Here is a 20,325-nt window from a genome sequence, read left to right as displayed (position 1 = left end):
GTAGGTACAGCACATGAACAACACTCTGAAGGGGGCTAGACTGACTGACTCTGATTGGAGACTCTCCTTTTTGCAGGCCGTATCAAAATTACACTTTACCATTGGTGCCATTAGTTCAAATAGGGCTTTTCAATGAGACTAACTTGTACCTTCATAGACTCTTTTTATTGCATTTGATACAGGAAGTGTACTCTAAAGGAATAATCCTCCTCTCTGCTATGTCTACAGTCAGAGCCCATGGGGACAACAAACTTGAAGTTGTTACAGCACACAGGGTATTTGTCTTCAGGGCTGAAAAGGAAGGTAAGGTGGATGTATTTAAGGGCCATAGCTGATTCATTCTGTTTTTCTGTTTGGTTCCAAGTGTTCCATGTGCTGGATTGCATATTTTGTGGATGATATTTCTTAAGAAACTAAGGCGGCTTTTATTCCAGTTCAAGGATTACAACTTTATCTGAAGTCCAGAACAAAATGGGAGCAGTCGATTGGTGATTTCCTTTGAGATGCTTGCTCTGTATAAGTCTAACATTTATTCCTGTAATGAACTCAAGAGGTTCTGGTCATATTGAGTTTTGTATCTTTCAGGAAAAGACCCATGCAATTTGTCACCAAGCCCTTGAGTAGCTTATCTTATGAGTCCCAACGGATAATGTCTGGATCTACTATACAGCTACTGTACAGTTGACCTCTGTCTTTGAGGGATTTTCCCATAGCCCAACAGTTACTTTAAGACATCTTTATAAATTTGACAGTCGTCAACATTCTAACTTGGGTTGGATAAAGCCAATAGGAATATCGGTGAACTCAGATGATCCTTTAGTAAGTGCTGTACTGCAATGGTTCGCATAATATTGCAGTAACTAGGCGCTACCTGAAACATATGGCTGTAACTGAAAACAGCAGCTTTACATCTCCTCATCTCCCTTGATAACATGTTACAAAGCAAGGGGGCAAATGAAAATGATAAAAATAGTGTTAGGGCTTGTCGTTGGACATCTGCTAAGGCCCAGGCCTCAGCAAGACGCCCATTGCCAAGTCCCAGAGCCCCCAAACCCTTTTGGTAGTACACCTTCTTGTCTGTTCACTGTCCTTTTCTGTGAGAGGTCAAAGTTGGCAGTAGCCAAGAGGTCAAATGGGTCCTCTGAGTCAGGAGCACTTTCAGGACCTTGGACAGTTCACAAGCTTCTGCTGAAGCAGCTAGCCAAGCTGTTGTCTCTGCAAGAGTTTAGATCAGTGGTTCCTTGGTTCTCAAACTTAATCCATTCTGGAAGTCCATTCCAAAACCAAGACCCGCCTTCCCATAGAAAGTAATGCAAAATGGATTAATCCATTCCAGACTTTTAAAAACAAGCCCTAAAACAGCAATTTAACATGAATTTTACTATCTAACGAGAGCATTGATCCATAAAATGAAAGCAAGAATCAATGTACTGTATTATAAAATAAATAAGGCAGTATTGTAAATGATAAAAAAATAATAATTCTTACCTGCACTGATGATAGTCATTGTTTGGCTGGGGCCTTTTATCCATTTCCACAGTCACACAATCAATCAGTCAGTAGCTGAACTGGGTTCCACACAGTCACAAAAACTAATTAACTGAAAAAGCCTAAAAAACAAACAAACAAACAAACAAACAACCCCCCCACAAAATAAATAGCCAAAAGTCCCAAATACAGTGGTACCTTGGTTCTCAAATTTAATCTGTTCCGGAAATCCGTTTGACTTCTGGAATGTTTGAAAACCAAGGGGCGGCTGCTGATTGTTGCAGCGCCCCGGAAACAATAGCCAACAGCCGCATCGGACGTCCAGCTTCTGAAAAACGTTCGAAAACTGGAACACTTACTTCTGGGTTTTCTGGGTTTGGGAACCAAGGCATTTGAGAACCAAGGTGTTTGAGAACTAAGGTACCACTGTATATGCTCGCTGGATCTGTAGAGAAACAAGCCTTGTCTCTCCATAGGAGCTGGTTGGCTGGTAAAGGGTCCTTCTCTTATTTTATATTCATTGGCTCCTCCAGGGCTGGGAAGAAGAGAGTCTGGATAGTGCAAATAATCATCTCTGGTCATGTAAAGTCTGAATAATAATTTTTGACTGCAATATAAGAACGAGGAACAAGGAAAAATATACATGAGGGGACTAACAATGTGCAAAACGCTAGTGTATAGTCATGATAGAAAAGTAAAGTAGCACTTTCAAGACTTTTTATGAAATGGTTTTAGTTTCTTGGGACCTTTTTTAGCACGTATTAACACCCCTTAAAAGCTGTGCTTTCTGCCATCTGGTGTGAGTCACCGTTCAGTACAGAACTGACAAAGAGCAATATGAAGTTGATGGCTCGGGTGTGAAGACTGAAGAAAATCTGGTTTAGGTTTTCTTGTGACTTACACACATATAGATAGATAAATACAGATAATACGTTGTCATTTTTTGGCAGTGTTTCCAGCCACTTTTTTTTAAGATACCGAAAGCAGGGCTTAAGCTCAGCAAAGGACCGCTGAACAATTTCTTCTCTGTTCATTTATTAACCTTTCGCGTGTGTGACACAGAATCAATATGGAAGATGATTGTACAGGTTGAATTATTTATGGAGTGTGTGTGTGCGAAATCTGATGGCCATAGAGTATTAAGAGGGGAACAAGAGTTGAAACATTTCAGCTAGTTACCTCCTGAACATTCTACTGGCAAAAGGTGAATCACACAGGAAGATGGAGGAGCCGTTAACCTAAGCACTACTTGGATGTGAATTCATTCATGGAAATCACATGTAAGGTCAGCGTAACAGAGTACCTTTTGGGTCCAGAGAACTGAGGAGGCTGGGTGTGACTGATTGGGGCTTTGCTATGTTTATAGGACTCAGGGACGTGGGTGGCACTGTGGGTTAAACCACAGAGCCTAGGACTTGCCGATCAGAAGGTCAGCGGTTCAAATCCCCGCGACGGGGTGAGCTCCCGTTGCTCAGTCCCAGCTCCTGCCAACCTAGCAGTTTGAAAACACGTCAAAGTGCAAGTAGATAAATAGGTACCGCTCCAGCGGGAAGGTAAACGGCATTTCCATCTGCTGCTCTGGTTTGCCAGAAGTGGCTCAGTCATGCTGGCCACATGACCCAGAAGCTGTCTGTGGACAAACGCTGGCTCCCTCGGCCTATAGAGCGAGATGAGCGCGCAACCCCAGAGTTGGTCACGACTGGACCTAACGGTCAGGGGTCCCTTTACCTTTATGCTTATAGCAATGCACAAAGGCCCTATGAATCATAGAATCTTAGAGTTGGAAGGGACCCCAGGGATCATATAGCCCAAGTCCCTGCAACGCAGGAATCTCAGCTAAAGCATTCATGACAGATGACCATCCAACCTCTTCTTAAAAACCTCCAAGGAAGGAGAGCCCACCATCTCTTGTGGGAGTCTGTTCTGCTGCTGGACAGCTCTTACTGTCAGAAAGTTTTTCTGAATCTTTAGTTGGAATCCCCTTTCTTGCAACTTGAAGTCATTGGTTCGAGTCCTACCCTCCAGGAGGAGAAAACAAGCATGCTCCCTCCTCGATGAGAATTGCCGCTGTAGTGGTTTGCCTGGCTGACCAGGCAATGAGGAAGGGACTGTTTCCCACCCCCCAACCTTTTCTTTGAAGAAGTCTTCTCAGAGAGGTTTCCAGTCTACTGATACCTGGCAGTGCCACTGGGGGAGAAGGCAATCTTACAACCCAACATTACTGAATGCCTCCCTTTTGAGTTTGCCTGGTCCTTGGCTCAGGACTTCCATTGTCAAGTATAAACTTAGCTTTTCCAGAAGGCATTTCTTCTCGTTGATTGGATGCATGCAGAATTTTTCCTTTCCCCATTAAGTTAGCTATAGAATTGGAGTGTTGTCTGTCTTCCTCATTAAGATGTGTTGTGTGCTATGGCCTTTTTGCAATGATAGTTGCAGTTAGTGTTTGTTGTTCTTTTTTTTTTTTTTTCCTGCCCAAAGTAGCTAATATGTGCTGGCACTCATATCACTTTTGTCAAAAAGTGGCCACAGTGGAATTGTTTGTTTGTTTGTTTGTTTGTTAAAGGTGGACATAATTCCATTAGTGTTTATAGCCATTTAAGCCATTTATAGTTAAATATGCCATTAAAACAAAAGAAGCACAATTGGTTAATGTTTATTACAGTATCCACAAATCTGTTAAAGCTTCTTCTTCTTCTTCTTCTTCTTCTTCTTCTTCTTCTTCTTCTTCTTCTTCATCATCATCATTTAATTTCTACACTGCTTTATACTTAAGAAAATATATCAAAGTGGTTTACAACCTACATGAAAACATCAAACTAAGCTATCTAGAATAAAACATCAGTGAAGAAAGCCAAATATAAAGTATACATTCAAAGCAGCATAATTAATGGGAAAGTAAAGTATTATACTAAAGATTTCAACGTAAAATATTAAAAAGAGGGCAGTCGGCTACAGAATGCACATTTAACGCAGCAAAGTTAATTTTTTATCTTAAACATTTCAGTAGAAAACATTACTAAGTGAAGTCCAATAAAGAGTGTACATTTAAACAGCATCATTAGCAAGATATTAAAATATTGTCATAGGCTGCTGTTGCTGTCAATCCTGCCAATGGTGGCTGTGGAAGCTCAGGACAGATGACCTGAGTCTGCACTAAGAGACAGCCAAGACGGATCTCTGGCCTCTTCAGCAGCCTCAGTTTTTGTAGCTGGAGTCAATGCAGACCTTATTGCCCTATCCTTCTTTGCTGCAACTAGATGGTCTATGAAAATTGCAACTGTGAAAGTGCTCTATTGATATGGACAATAGAAACATGGAGAAAGGGGACTCAGAAGCACATATCTCCTGTGATTAGGAGAAAAACACATACACAATATGGCTCTATTCATGGAAGACAAAGTCCTTATTCATAAATCTTCCCCTCTGACATTGTGTTGGTCACACAAGTAGACCACTACTATGAAAAGATATTTCAGGAGAGGAGATACTTACTTGCAGCATACCAGTATATTATGGAATGAATTGTGTCTCACATGCCTAGTTCAAAGGACACAATACATCTGCAGGATTACTTATGTTTCAAGTTCATTTTTCTGCCTTATTTCCAGATTAATGTCCTGCCTTTCAACATTGTGTCCCCAAAGCTTATGTCAGTGTTATGAAACAAAGTCATAAGCAAAACATTTTTAAAATTCAACATTAAAATCGTGTTGAATAGTTGCTTGCAGTGAGTAGTTATTGTGCCATTTTCTTCCCTTTTATTTTTTTAGATGAAAGAAATGACTGGATTGCTACAATACTCAGAGCTATGCAGTCGCAACCTGAAATCTCTCAAGTGAGAACCGCTGTTCCTCCTGAGAAAAGCGGATATCTGGAACTGAAAGGATACAAAGCCAAAATCTTCACCTTGCTACAAGGAAACAATGTCTGGATCTGCAAAAATGATCAGGTAAAATGTCTGGCTTTTCTTCCCCCCCCCCCCCAACCTTAATTGTAATCAGTAATCGTATTAGTGCTCCAGATGAAAATGCTGTATAGTATGTCTCAAACTTTACAGGTGTGAAGCGTATGCAGAATGACAGTGGCATTGTGCTTCTTATAAGAAAACATGGTTTGCGGGTGAACAGGCCCTGCATTAAATCTCACCTGCAGCCATGGATTTTCATCTGATTTTGTTGTTTAGTCGTTTAGTCGTGTCCGACTCTTTGTGACCCCATGGACCAGAGCACGCCAGGCACTCCTGTATTCCACTGCCTCCCACAGTTTGGTCAGACTCATGTTTGTAGCTTCGAGAACACTATCCAACCATCTTGTTCTCTGTCATCCCCTTCTCCTTGTGCCCTCAATCTTTCCCAACATCAGGGTCTTTTCCAGGGAGTCTTCTCTTCTCATGAGGTGGCCAAAGTATTGGAGTCTCAGCTTCAGGATCTGTCCTTCCAGTGAGCACTCAGGGCTAATTTCCTTAAGAATGGATGTGTTTGATCTTCTTGCACTCCATAGGACTCTCAAGAGTCTCCTCCAGCACTATAATTCAAAAGCATCAATTCTTTGGCGATCAGCCTTCTTTATGGTCCTTCTTTTTCATCTGATAGTCTTAGATAAACCTGTTTTCCACTACTCCATATGTGAAATTACGATAATCCAGCAAAGAACTGTGTGCCAGCAGAAGAGGCGGCCTGTTTAAATACAGTATGAGTGGACCTGAGTGAAGCCCTCAAGCCCAGTCAGGTCCATCCCTCTCCCAGGTTCCCGCCCCTATGCCTGCCTGCCATTGGCCAATTCAGCAATTGGGCAGAATTCAAACTTCCCCTGCCATTGGGAGGGCTGTGTGGCCTTCCAGCCAGGAATTCTACCAGCTAGGCAGTTCCTGCTGGGGAGGGCCAGGGCGAGGTGCTGCTAGCCTGCAACACCACCACACCTTAGAATGAGGATAATTCTGATAAGGAACAGGGAAGGTTTCCTTCAATGTATTTTTGATGAATGAAGGAGATAAGAATTCAAATGCAACTGAAATATTATAAGTGCTGTGTGTATATATAAATCTCAACGTAAAAAGGTAAAGGACCCCTGGACGGTTAAGTCCAGTCAAAGGCGACTATGGGGTTGCGGCGCTCATCTGGCTTTCATGCCAAGGGAGCTGGCATTCATCCACAGACAACTTTCATGTGGCCAGCAGGACTAAACCGCTTCTGGCGCAACAGAACACCAAGATGGAAACCAGGGCGTACGGAAATACCGTTTACCTTCCCACTGCAGCGGTACCTATTTATCTACTTGCACTGGCGTGCTTTCGAACTGCTAGGTTGGCAGGAGCTGGGACAGAGCAACGGGAGCTCAACCTGTCACGGGGATTTGAACCACCAGCCTTCTGATCAGCAAGCCCAAGAGGCTCAGTGGTTTAGACCACAGCTCCACCCACTATATATATCTGGAGGAAGGCACTCAGCTTTGCGGCGGAGCATATGGTTTGAACACAGAAGGTCATAGGTTCAATCTCCAGCATGCCCAGGGAAAAAACCCCATAACAGAGAGGTTAGGGAAGATCACAACCCAAGACCCTGGAGAATCCCTCCCAGACATCATAGACACTATTGGTCTGACTTGGTATAATGTAGCCTTTGCGGTCCTAAAGTAATGGCATACATCTGCTAGGTGGGGTACATTCAGTAAGGGCCTTTTTAACACTGCTTTCTTCCCACTGATAGCATTATGAGTGAGGCCTTAATTAATTAATTAATTAATTACAGTGGTACCTCAGGTTACAAACACTTGGGGTTACAGACTCGGAAGTAGTACCTCGGGTTAAGAATTTACCTCAGGATGAGAACAGAAATTTTGCGGCGGCAGCAGGAGGCCCCATTAGCTAAAGTAGTACCTCAGGTTAAGAATGGACCTCCGGAACAAATTAAGTTCATAACCAGAGGTACCACTGTACTTAAATCAATGCTCTGCTGTTCCCCTCCGCAAAGGTGTACCTCGAAATGGCTTATTTTTAAAACAGACATTAAAAGACAGATTATCAGACTAAAAACAGCGGCATAGAAACAGGGCCACAAAGAGCAACACTACCCGTGCTCTCAGTTACTATGCTAAGCAGCAACTGAATCCAAAGCTTGATTTAAGAAGGAAAATGTTCAATATTTTCTGCTGTAACACACGTAAAGAGGAATTTAACCTCTTGTGACAAGGGCATCGCAACAGAGAAAGCCCTCTCATGTGCTGCCATCAACCTTGCCTCAGAACTCAGTCACCCACAAAAGAGCAGATTCACATAAGAGGAGTTGGTAACTTAGTAAGGTAAGCATCATCCTAGCCTGTTCTCTGATTTTTTGCTTTCCATACATCACTAGATGTTGGCAAAATGCTTCCTTGGCCAAATTCTGAGACAGGGATGGGGAACCTGTAATCTCTGTTTGATGCTGGGCTGCAAGTTCCATTATCCCTGACCATTGCCCATGTTGGAGAGGGAGAATGGAGTTCATCAACATCTCATCAGTTTGGAAATAGAAACATTTCTTCTTCTTTTCTTCTTCTTCTTCTTCTCTTCTTCTTCTTCTTCTTCTTCTTCTCTTCTTCTCTCTCCCTCTTCTTCTTCTTCTTCCTCTCCTTCTTCTTCTTCTTCTTCTTCTTCTCTTCTCTTCTTCTTCTTCTTCTTCTCTTCTTCTTCTTCTTCTTCTTCTTCTTCTTCTCCTCCTCCTCCTCCTCCTCCTCCTCCTCCTCCTCCTCCTCCTCTAAACTCCCATCAGCCCCAGCTAGCATGGACCATAGCCAGGGATGATTGGAGTTGTATCCATACTGGAGAACCAAAGACTCCCATCTCTGGAATATATCTTAGATGCCATCAGAGGTATCTAGCATTTATATATATTTTTTTTCTCCTAGAAAGAGGTAGCATATTCTTTTGATTGATACTTGGGCAAGTACACGGAGTGTTGTGAGAGTGCTGAAATCCTCATCTATCCGGGAACTATTCCCATGGTGTCTCCCATAGGTTTATTTTAATGGTAGCGTTAAGACATCTGTCTAGACTAATAACAGTGTTTGAAAGCAGAAGAGGTCAAGTTGATATACTGATGGCTTTTAAATTTGATAGGTAAAAAGTCCAAAAGTATATTGCAGCATTTTTCAAAAAAAAAGTATGAAGCTAAACATAATCTCATGTCCATTCCGAAGTTTATTGATAGTGCAACTTCATGTCTGAGGTTAATTTCAAACTTCAAAGTTTTTGATAGGGTAAAATCTTCCGACACAGAGAGATTTCTAATCTGAACACAGTCTGTTAAGTACCTTATGACTTTATTAGTCGCTTTTCAGAGCTAAAAATGGAACTGACACAAAAACAACAGGCCACATTAAATAAGAAAAAAAAGCAAAATGCTCTATTAAAATGATATATGTACATTAAAATAATTTTTATATTGCGATGTAGCTAAACCAGCACGCTTAGTGAAGTTCTTATTTGTGTGAGCAGGCCGGATATAGGATTTGAAACATAGGTTTTCATAAACATAAATGATAAAGCAAATGGATCACATGACTGTAACCCCTCCATGCTTAGCATAGAAGGAAGCAAGGTTATTTCATATCAAGTCCTGAAAGTAAATGAGTTGAGGCAAGTAAAATCACATGAATATATTGAAAATGCTTGTGTAACTTAAATATATATATCAAATGGCGTTAAAGAGGTTTTGATTTTAGCCACATTCAGTCTATAAGAGATAAATGAAAATTATCTCACTGATGCCATAGCAAGGAAAGAGAATCTAAAAATCACAGAGCAATTTACCCTTTATTCTGTGTTCTCCAGAGGAAGCACCATTATTTTGGATCCTCTTCCCAATCAGGGGCAAATAAAAGCCACTTTTACCTCCTCATGCTATATTACGTGAACAAAGGTATACAATCTGTGTTTAAGGCTATTCACATGTACTACAAAACACCGAACTCTCAAGCTTTCCCCTTGCCTTTTTCCTCTCCTCGTAAGCTAAGGCCAGAAACTTCTAATCTTCATTTGCAGCCAAACCTAATTGTTTTGTCCAAAACAGGCAGTCTATGGTTTGTGTAACTTTATAGCAGCAGTAATGCAATACATGGTTTATGATTCACCCTTCTGGTTTGTGAGCATACAGTGGGTTTGTGGGAATCATCCTTTGTTGAGTTTGGACAAAGCAAACAGCTGTGACTTGCTACATACTGAGATCAAAAGTTTCTATTCCTGGCATGGGAAGGTAAGAAATAAAGGAGGGAGCATCATGCTTGCTTTCAGCCTAGCAAAGAACCTCCCCCCACTCTTTTTCTTCCAAATCTTATACCGCATATAACACTAATGTCTCACAACAAATGTAATAGATATGCAGAAAACACAATCTGAAAAAGAGACAATGCATGTACCTTTAATAAAAATTATTATTATTATTATTATTATTATTATTATTATGAACCTCTGAGATTTGCTTCCAAAAATGGGATCACCCATCACTCTTTTTCTCTGAATCCTATGTATAACAAAACTGCAACACCCATAGGAATTTATGCAATCTCTATCTTGTGACATCACCTTGCCAACAAAGGTCCGTATAGTTAAAGCTATGGTTTTCCTAGTAGTGATGTACAGAAGTGAGAGCTGGACCATAAAGAAGGCTGATCGCCAAAGAACTGATGCTTTTGAATTATGGTGCTGGAGGAGACTCTTGAGAGTCCCATGGACTGCAGGAAGATCAAACCTCTCCATTCTTAAGGAAATCAGCCCTGAGTGCTCACTGGAAGGACAGATCCTGAAGCTGAGACTCCAATACCTTGGCCGCCTCTGTTAGGATATTTCCGTTCCACCTTAAAAGGGAGCAGGCTTTGTGAGTCACAGAGTCTGCGTATTTCCTGTTCACAGGAAGTTTATGTTTTGTCTTTGCTTTCATTTTCTCTCTGTGTCTGAGACACTGAAGCAGGCAGTCATGTTTTCTTTTTGTTCTGACCAACACTGAATAAAGTTGTAAATATGCTCTCCTGAGTGCATCTTTCGCTGTTCATTATCTGCTGATAGAGCGTGCATCAGCTCTGGAATGTGGCAAGCTATTTCTGGAGCTCGTGTCGCTAATTGAATGATACTGCGTGTCTACGGGAGATCGATGGACGTCCGGAGGTGGCTTGGGGGCCATGATGGACTTTGTCTCCCTGGCAGTATCCCAACAACCTCATGAGAAGAGAAGACTCCCTGGAAAAGACCCTGATGTTGGGAAAGATGGAGGGCACAAGGAGAAGTGGACGACAGAGGACGAGATGGTTGGATAGTGTTCTCGAAGCTACCAGCATGAGTTTGACTAAACTGCCGGAGGCAGTGGAAGACAGAAGTGCCCGGCGTGCTCTGGTCCATGGGGTCATGAAGAGTCGGACATGACTAAATGACTAAACAACAACAACATCTTGTGACTGAATCTAGATTTGTAACCTTGTGGCTATCAATCAGACCAATTTATTCTTCTTTTGATGCCTCCCCTTTCCTCGCTGCTTTGCAAAACATCAAGCCTCACAGAGATTTTTTTGAGAACTCAGTTTTTTTCCAAAATCTTGTGCCCTTTTAGTTGGTTCTAATGAAGGTGTTGCCTAACTGTTGATTTTGGGATTCAGATGTGAGTACCCTTCTCTGGAGTTAAGCCGTATATAACATTCATGCAAACCAATATTTAGCTTTGTGGATGGGGACTAGTCTTTTTCTTCAGTAGGAAACACGACAACAGTGGGGAAATTTGGGTGCACACCCTATTCTGGTAGCGATGCCCTAAATGAAAATTTTCCATCAAACCGAGATGAATTCCTCTTTAAAAGAAGAAGAAAATGCCAAGTGGAAGCACATAGGCTAAAATGACAAGATAACTTGGAGTCCCCTTAGACCAAATTTTCACTGCCAGCATGACCTAACTGACTTTCCTCTGAGTGGAGGCAGTTTGCAGAGGGCACTGTCCTAGCTTTAAGGTCTCTTCCAAGTCTCTTCAAAAGCATGGCCTGGATATATATAGCCATTAATTCCCACAGCAAGGAAGCCCCACAAGGCCTGGAGTGCTTGTCACAGCTGACTAGGTGAGGGTGTTGCTTACTTTGCAAGAGGACACTTACCTCCCCTGAGAAGTCACTTTGACCAATTATTTCAGGCAGAACAAACTGACCCATATATTCTCAATGTGTTATGAACACATAATATCCTGTGTGTGCGTTTTCCCACTCTTAGCTGTTCTGATAATATCTGCACTTGAAAATTGGCGACATCAGAAATCTTCTTCTTTGGCGATCACTCGTAGCTGAGTAAGATTGTCTTCCATGAACACAATCTTAACAGGGAGTCTGTAAGCGACTGTGAAGGCCAATTCTGGATCCACACGTCCTTCCGCAGTGGGGACATAGGTTTCTGGGCAGGAGTTGATCACGGTGAGGGTTTGCCAAACGTGCCTTCCTCTTAGCTTGTTTCTCCCTTTCGTCCTGAGTTTGAGCATCTTCAAAGTCCATGACACCTTTGGTAAAGGCTGTTCTCCAATTGAAGCAATCGCAGGTCAATGTTTCCCAGTTGTCAGTGTTTATACTACATTTTTAAAGATTTGCCTTGAGAAAGTCTTTAAACCTCTTTTGTTGACCACCAGCATTACACTTTCCATTTTTAAGTTCAGAATAGAGTAGTTGCTTTGGAAGATGATAATCCGAACAACATGACCAATCCAACTATGTTGATGTTGAAGAATCATCACTTCAACACTGGTGATCTTTGCTTCTTCCAGTACACTGGCATTTGTTCGCTGGTCTTCCCAAGTGATTTATAATTTTTTTTTGAGACACCATTGATGGAATCTTTCAAGGAGTTGGAGATGGCATTTAAAAGTGGTCCATGTTTCACAAGCATACAGCAAGGTTGGTAGTACAATAGCTTTGTAACCAAGCATTTTGGTTTCCCTGCGAATGTCCCATTCCTCAAACACTCTGCACTTCAATCAGGAGAAAGCTGTCCTTGCAGAGCTCAGGCAATGCTGGATTTTGGCATCAATGTCGGCCCTTGTGGAAAGATAACTGCCCAGGTAGGAAAAGTGATTGACACTTTCCAATGTTACACCATTGAGTTGGATATGTGGCATTGCAGAGGGGTTGTTTTGTGCTTGTTGGTGCAGCACTTTGGTTTTTTGGATGTTGAGCGATAGGCCAAGCTTTTCGTAAGCTTCTGCGAAGATATTTAGGATGGTTTGAAGGGCATCCTCTGAGTGTGCACACACTCCGTTGTCATCAGCATACTGAAACTCTATGACGGAAGTTATGGTAATCTAACTCTTTGCTTTCAGCCTGCTCAGATTAAAGAGATTTCCATCTGTTCAGTATATGATTTCTACTCCAGTGGGGAGTTTCTCTTCGACAAAGTGTAGGATCATTGCAATGAAAATAATAGATAGGGTTGGGGCGATAACACAACTCTGTTTAACACCTGATTCCACTGTGAATGGTTCATATTGAGATCCATTGTTCTCCGCGATTGCTGCTGTAATATTATGGAGGAGCCGAAGGATGTTCAAAGATTTATCTGGGCAGCCAATTTGCAGAAGGACAGTCCACAGGGCATTACAGGGCATATACAGGCATATACAGGGAAGGCCTTCCGAGGGCCTTCTAGAGGTTCCCTCATTGCAAGAAGCAAAGCTACAGGGAACCAGGCAGAGGGCCTTCTCGGTAGTGGCGCCCGCCCTGTGGAACGCCCTCCCATCAGATGTCAAAGCGATAAACAACTACCTGACATTCAGAAGACATCTTAAGGCAGCCCTGTTCAGGGAAGTTTTTAATGTGTGATATTTTAGTGTATTTTTGGTTTCTATGGAAGCCGCCCAGAGTGGCTGGGGAAACCCAGCCAGATGGGCGGGGTACAAATAATAAATTATTATTATTATTATTATTATTGGTTTTGCTCTTGGCATTTTTCCTGAAGCTGTCGAGTGGTGAAAATCATGTCCACTAGAAGGTCGAAAACCATTTTGGGATTCAGGAAGGGTAGCCTCGGATATTGTTAGGAGATGGTTTGCTAAGATCCTTGTAAGAATTTTTCTGGCTGCAGCTAATAAAGAGATGTCTTGATAGTTTACAGTCACCTTTTAAAAAAAAAAAAGAGAGATTGTTAATTTTGGCATCCCTAAAGTCTACTGGGATCTCCTCTCTCTCCCGGATTTTTTCTGATGAGCTTGTGAAGTTGTTGTGTAAGTTCAATTCCGCCCACTTTGAAGACTTTGGCAGGTATCCCATCAGGTCCGCTGGCTTTGTTGTTTTTCATTTGGTTAATAGCTGTACACAACTCTTCCAGATTTGGAGATAATCAGTTCTAGGTTAATTACTAATTAGCATAAGGGTTTAAAATATAAGCTTTAATTTTTTTAAAAGGTTCTGTGCTTGAAAAATCATATTAGGCATGTTATTAATGGGGTCAGTGAACAGGCACCAAGAGATTTGGAGCACTTGTTCATTTGCATGCTGATACTGTTCTACTCTGTTTCTCAGTTATGTTTGAATTGGGTGTGGCCTTGGATGAGTTCCTGGATTCAGTGGTGACTTGGACAAGGGTCAATAATGTGAAACCTAATCCTGACAAGGAGGTCTTGTGGATGGGTAATTCCTGGGCCTGGGAGTTAGGCAAATTGTCTTTTCTGGATGGGGCTGCACTCCTTCCAAAGGATGAAGTATGTACTCCGGGGGTGATCCATGTTTCATCCTTGTCACTGAAGACCCCAATGCCCCCAGTGGCAAGCAGCCTTTTCACCTGCAGCACCAGATACAGCCTTTCCTAGACCAGGAAAGGCTTTCCACTGTGACTTGGGCATTGCCAACCTCAAGACTGGATTACAAGCCACTCATGGGGGGCTTTCCTTGGTGTTGATCCAGAATAGTGGTGCAGAACCCAGTTGTGTGGCCGCTGATTGGATCAGACAACCACAAACATGTGATGCTGCTGCTTAAAGCATTTCACTGGCTGCCAACTTCCTACTGGGTCAAGTTCAAGGTGATGTTGCTGACATATATAGCCCTGAGCAACATGGGACTGACTTACCTAAGTGACTATGTTTTCCCATATAGGCCTAACCATTCACTGAGATTTTCACTTTGGCTTTTACTATCTACTGAGGATTTGCAAACATGTGCATGATGTTGTTAAAGGGTTCTCATGCTAAAAAGTAATGCCTCGTAATATTATGCCAAGTGTTTCTTGTTTTTGGCCACTACTTAGGTGGGCTCTGACCCATAAAGCCATATGTCACAATTGATTTGTCGGATGAGGAACCTATGGATGGCCCTGCATATATTGTTGGACTTCAGTGGCCCCAACATCTCTTGAGTGTTGGCTGGGGCTCATGGGAGATGGAGTCCAACAACCTCTGAAGGTCCACAGCTTCCCTTCTTTAAAGTGCCACAAGATTTTGTTCAATTTATGCTTGTTGATTAAGCTGACTAAGAAAGTTCTCTTCATGTTCAAATAGTGACAAACGTTTCTTTTTAAAAATAAAGCATTGCCATCTTAAAACTCTCCCTTCCTCTCCCCGCAAGAGGTTCTTGAGAGTGAGAAGCCTCCATTTGATTGGCAGCAGGAAAAAGAAGCAGGGAGCAAGTGAATGGGGAGAGGAGGACAGGGACTTGCCATTAGCAGCTGTGTACTTGATCGACTAGAGAAGCAACAAGGATGGAGGCCAGACAGGAGATGCATGGAATAATCAAAATGACAGCTTAGCCAGATGCATTTTGAGGGTTACAATCCTGGGAGGAGGAAGGACAAGTGGAAGGGAAGCGATGGAGTTTGATACATTTTCAGAAGTGGCAAGTCCCATTCTGTTTGGTCCAGTTTTAGACCTTGGGCTTGTTTTTGAGGACAACATTAGCAGATGATTAAGAGAAATTTGAGGAGTTTTGATGCAGAGGAACCAAGCAAATGAGGCCTGAAGGAACTGATTTCATGACTCATGTTGCTATGAGACAGATATAATAGTTTTGTTAAGGGAATGCTAATTGGTAAACAGACGAACAAGGCTGCTGGAGTCTGCCAAGGATCCAAGGAGGAGCAGGACACACAGCTTTTCTACAGAAGCACTCAGAAAAGGGTGCAAATTTCCTCTTCTGTTGCCATCCCCTTGCATTTCCCCTGAATCCTGGGGTGATTTTCCAGGGTGCTGCTGGAAGGAGGGAGCTGAAATGCCCTATGTGACTGGAATAATGAAATGGCTAAATGCAGCTCAGACATAAAACAAATTTGCTGCGGCGCTGGTTGCAGTTATCCATGAAAATTTCACAGGAGTGTCAGAGAGCTTATTTCCCCTTTTCCCCTGACATACCTGAAGCGATCATGACCATGATTGAAGTTGTTCTAAACAACCAGCATGAATGCCCGGTGGGATGAACATCTTGGGGTTTGCGTGTCGAGGTCCCCAGGGCCACCCCAATAACTCACACATCACACAGAATTTTTGTTTAAGATTTTTGGCATAATTTTGGCCACAACTTTATTGAAATACAAATTTGTGAGTGGTTGCTTAGGCATTGGTTGCGACTATCTGCCCCTACCATGGGGGACAGACTGACATTCCGCACGATGCGAAAGTCAGAATAGGGGAATACACTTGGGGGTTACGCGGAGCAGGGAACCTGCCCTCACCCCAAATGCAACCAGGAGCTCATTGCTATGGCCCGAGCCCCCTTGACAGAGTGGACAAGCAATAGTTAGCCCCCAATTCCTTTAACGGAATCCCTTGCAGCAGCAGCATTAGAGGGGCAGGCACTCAACCTACCAAGGGCAGGCACTCAACCACTTCCCCTCAACCAACCAAACCATAAACCAATGCCTAACCGCAACCTTACAAGTTGTGATGATTTGCTACACAGTAGGCAAAAACCAAATGGCCCCAGCCAATCAGCCAGATGGACAAAATTCCTACCAGGCCCCTGCCCCAAGAGCAGACGACCCCATGACAGGCATAGCAAGGTCAAAGCGAACAACCCTAATTCTAGGGAGGGAGGGACGGGCAATCCGATGCACTGTCGAAAAGAGGAAGCCCTAGCCTCGTGCAAGGAGTTTTAGCATTTCTGGCTGTCAATCAACAAATGGCAACATTAACTTCTTCCCAACAACAAGGGAAGCCCCAATCGCATCAGTGGCCAATGAACAATTAGCCTGCCCCCAACTTTGGAGTGTCCTGGCGGCCCCCACCACAACACGTGCTCTCCATGAAGGAGAACACGCTTTGTCAAAATGACAGGGCTGGACGGAATGACTCTTTTCATGGGTCTTTGATTCTGTAATCTTTTCATTATTGCTAGCTGTTAAGCAAATGCCAGTCATTGATATTGACTCTTCAGACATCTGAATATAAATGAACAGAGCTGGGGATGTAATGTGATCACAATTGCTGGAGTCCATTAGTCACCAGGGTGTGAAATTCTGAATAAGCTCCATTTAATTATTATGGTGTTCAGCTACTGTACTAGAGAAGCCCAGCTGAGAGGGAATTGCACTCTTGTTGTGCAAATGGGGATTGTTTGATTGCGTCGGTATGTTGCCCTTCTTGCTGTGTGCTATCTAGTTTGGCTGTTGTTATCCTCTTCTGCTTATGTTGCTTATGTGAGATTATTTGGGATGTTTGCAAGACAACTGATTTGCGTACTGTGTACTTGATCTGTGGAGTGTCAAGTGTGCCTCTTAACGTACTGTCTTCTGTCTTCCTTGAAACAAACTTCTTGAAATACAGTTGTACCTTGGATCTCAAATGCCTTTGCTCCCAAACAAATCGGCTCCCGATCAAAACCTGGAAGTGAGTGTTCCGGCTTTTGAATGTTCTTTTGGATGCCAAACATCTGACGGGGCTTCTGATTGGCTGCAGGAGCTGCAGGCTGCAAATGTACTCTGTTATTTTTGAAGTAAACATGATTACAGTGGTAACTCGTTACATACGCTTCAGGTTACATACGCTTCAGATTACAGACTCCGCTAACCCAGAAATAGTACCTCAGGTTAAGAAATTTGCTTCAGGATGAGAACAGAAATTGTGCTCCGGCAGCGCGGCAGCAGCAGGAGGCCCCATTAGCTAAAGTGGTGCTTCAGGTTAAGAACAGTTTCAGGTTAAGAACGGACCTCCGGAACGAATTAAGTACTTAGCCTGAGGTACCACTGTACTATGTTCTATATGTTTGTGTTTCCTCTGTTATTGTTTGGTATCCTCATCACTCCAGAGAATTCTGTTCACTTTTAACCTTAACTTCTGGCTTGTGCCTGATAGCTGGTATAGGGTACTGTTTAAATGTGTGACCTGTGTACTGGAAAACCTCTAGTTCCAATTTGATCTCAGAGTTGCATGAGATTTGTGCAATGGTTACTACTGGTGGTCAAAATCTAAAAGATACTGAAGTGAGAGCTAAAAGCAGTGCTATTTTTCTAGAAAAAAAGGTTCTGGAACACACCACAAATGCCTCCCTCGTTCTCTTATAATGGCAATGGTGCCCACCTGAGAGGGGCTGGTGAGTTCCGGTTAAATAAAAAGCCCTGGCTAAAAGTATAAACTGCAAAGTTAACATGTATTTTTTTTTTAAAAAAGGAATTACAGAAAATATGCCATAGATTTGGCTTTTTAAAGCCAAAGTTTGCAGCTCTCTGCACCCTGAAATGTGAGTAGTGAGATAAAATGTGATGTTTTCTTGCTGTATATTGGGGGAAAAAACAAGGAAAAAAAGAACACTGAGCCTATGAAATACATATTTTTCATCATAGGGTGGGTGTTGTTTTCTTGGAATGGCCCTCACAACTGTGTTTTCAAGTCCCATGCTCTGAATACAGTTTAATCTTGTAGATAATCTAGTAGCGTTCACAGTAGTCTGTGGAATAATTGCATAATGATAGTTGTATAAAGATGTTGCTTAAAGACAACTGAAATTGCTTCTAATAGCTTATTAGGAAACATCTTACATTGATTCTGACAATTGGTCCACCATGGTGGCTGGTCCCCATTGAGTCTGGCAGGGCAGAAGGCAAAGAGGCCAATGGTAAATGGAGCCAGAGACAGTGATTGACAGTTCTTGGCAAATTGTGGAGAGATGTTTACTGTGTATCTTGATCCAAGCTTGGAGTGAGTTGCAGGAACCGGATAAGATTACTGTGGAGGCTGGTTCTGGTCTACAGGGAACCAGTAGGTCATCCCTGTGCCAGATCATAAATGCAAACGGATAAAATCCTGAGATCATTCATGTTGCAGTGTGCCAGAAAAGCAGAGGAAATAAATGATGCTATAACTTAACAATTTCCTATTCCTTTGATTGTTAGAAGTCTTCTAGTGATCTCCAGCTAATGTATTCAGCTATCTTATATACCGTATTTTTCACTCTATAAGACGCACCAGACCACAAGATGCACCTAGTTTTTGGAGGAGGAAAACAAGAAAAAAAATATTCTGAATCTCAGAAGCCAGAACAGCAAGAGGGATTGCTGCACAGTGAAAGCAGCAATCCCTGTTGCTGTTCTGGCTTCTGGGATAGCTGCGCAGTCTGCATTCGCTCCATAAGACGCACAAACATTTTCCCTTACTTTTTAGGAGGGAAAAAGTGAGTCTTATAGAGCAAAAAATACGGTAGTTTACTTTTGCCTGTCTTATCTTACCTATGCAATAATGTGGCCCTTCAGACTACATCTCCCATCACCCCAAACCATTTGCTTTTCTGGCTTGGAAGATGGAAATCTGGTCTTGTTAGCTAGGGATGATGGGCTTAGATTGTGGTTAAATATCCCAGGAACTTTCTGCCTTTCTTCGTAGTTTCTAGTTTGACCGAGTCTATATATTACGTCTGGTTTACCCTCCTCTTAGCGTACACATCATTGCTACATAATGTGCTGCCAAGCCCAAGCTGACAGGTGATTATAGTGCTGATTCTCCACCCATACGACTGATAGGAGTGGATTAATAAGCCTCTATGGAGTCTCCAGAGAAATCGTTGCGTTGTACCAGAGCAGATACATCAGGTAGATCGCCATTGATTTAAGAAATAAATGAAGGCAAAAGGAGAGAGTTTTATTGGAGTCATAAAAGTGAGTGAGGACTAGCAACAGAGAAAAGGAAATGGAAAAATGACCCAAAGTGATGAATGGAAGTAATGAAGAGGATTCCCAGACTGAAAATTTTGCATACCTACTTTGCAACAATTGTTGGGGGTTGAAGAACACCAGCCTTAGGAGACTTATGGTCTGAGACCTAGTTTACATAAGCTTTCCAGGATGCTGTGTGCTTAATTCTCTGAATTTCCTTTGAGTACAAAAGATTTATAGAGGTGTGTAAGAAGTGGGTGGGACACTGGTGGCGCTGTGGGTTAAACCACAGAGCCTAGAACTTGCTGATCAGAAGGTCAGCGGTTCGAATCCCCTCGATGGGGTGAGCTCCCGTTGCTCGGTCCCTGCTCTTGCCAACCTAGCAGTTCGAAAGCACGTCAGAGTGCAAGTAGATAAATAGGTACCACTCCAGCGGGAAGGTAAATGGCATTTCCGTGTGCTGCTCTGGTTTGCCAGAAGTGGCTTAGTCGTGCTGACCACATGACCCGGAAGCTGTACGCCGGCTCCCTCGGCCAATAAAGCGAGATGAGCACCGCAACCCCAGAGTCGGTCACAACTGGACCTTATGGTCAGGGGTCCCTTTACTTTTACAAGATGTGGGTAGACATTCTGTTCTAGATGGGGCAACACTCTCCTTGAAGGATCAAGTGTTTAATATGAGGGTACTTTTTAATTCTGCATTGACACATGAGGCCCAGGTGGCCTCAGTGGCTGGTAGCTGCAGTCATACATAGACAAGGATAGCTTGGCAACTG

General features: G+C 42.7%; 1 protein-coding gene across 3 annotated transcripts in view; it reads left to right on the top strand.

The window, feature by feature from the left end:
- Positions 1-20,325, top strand: part of ARAP2 (ArfGAP with RhoGAP domain, ankyrin repeat and PH domain 2) — a 136,802-nt gene that overhangs the window by 35,816 nt on the left and 80,661 nt on the right. For all 3 annotated transcript variants that reach the window (XM_081019781.1, XM_081019779.1, XM_081019780.1), the window contains 2 exons: positions 183-303; positions 5,259-5,437. In XM_081019781.1, the coding sequence (XP_080875907.1) occupies positions 183-303; positions 5,259-5,437 (300 nt within the window). The remainder of the gene's footprint in view (positions 1-182; positions 304-5,258; positions 5,438-20,325) is intronic.

The sequence above is a fragment of the Podarcis pityusensis genome (assembly GCF_964106645.2).
Source record: "Podarcis pityusensis genome assembly, chromosome: 9".
Classification (NCBI taxonomy): domain Eukaryota; kingdom Metazoa; phylum Chordata; class Lepidosauria; order Squamata; family Lacertidae; genus Podarcis; species Podarcis pityusensis.
The sequence above is the reverse complement of the archived record's forward strand: the minus strand, read 5'-3'. Positions and strand labels throughout refer to the sequence as shown.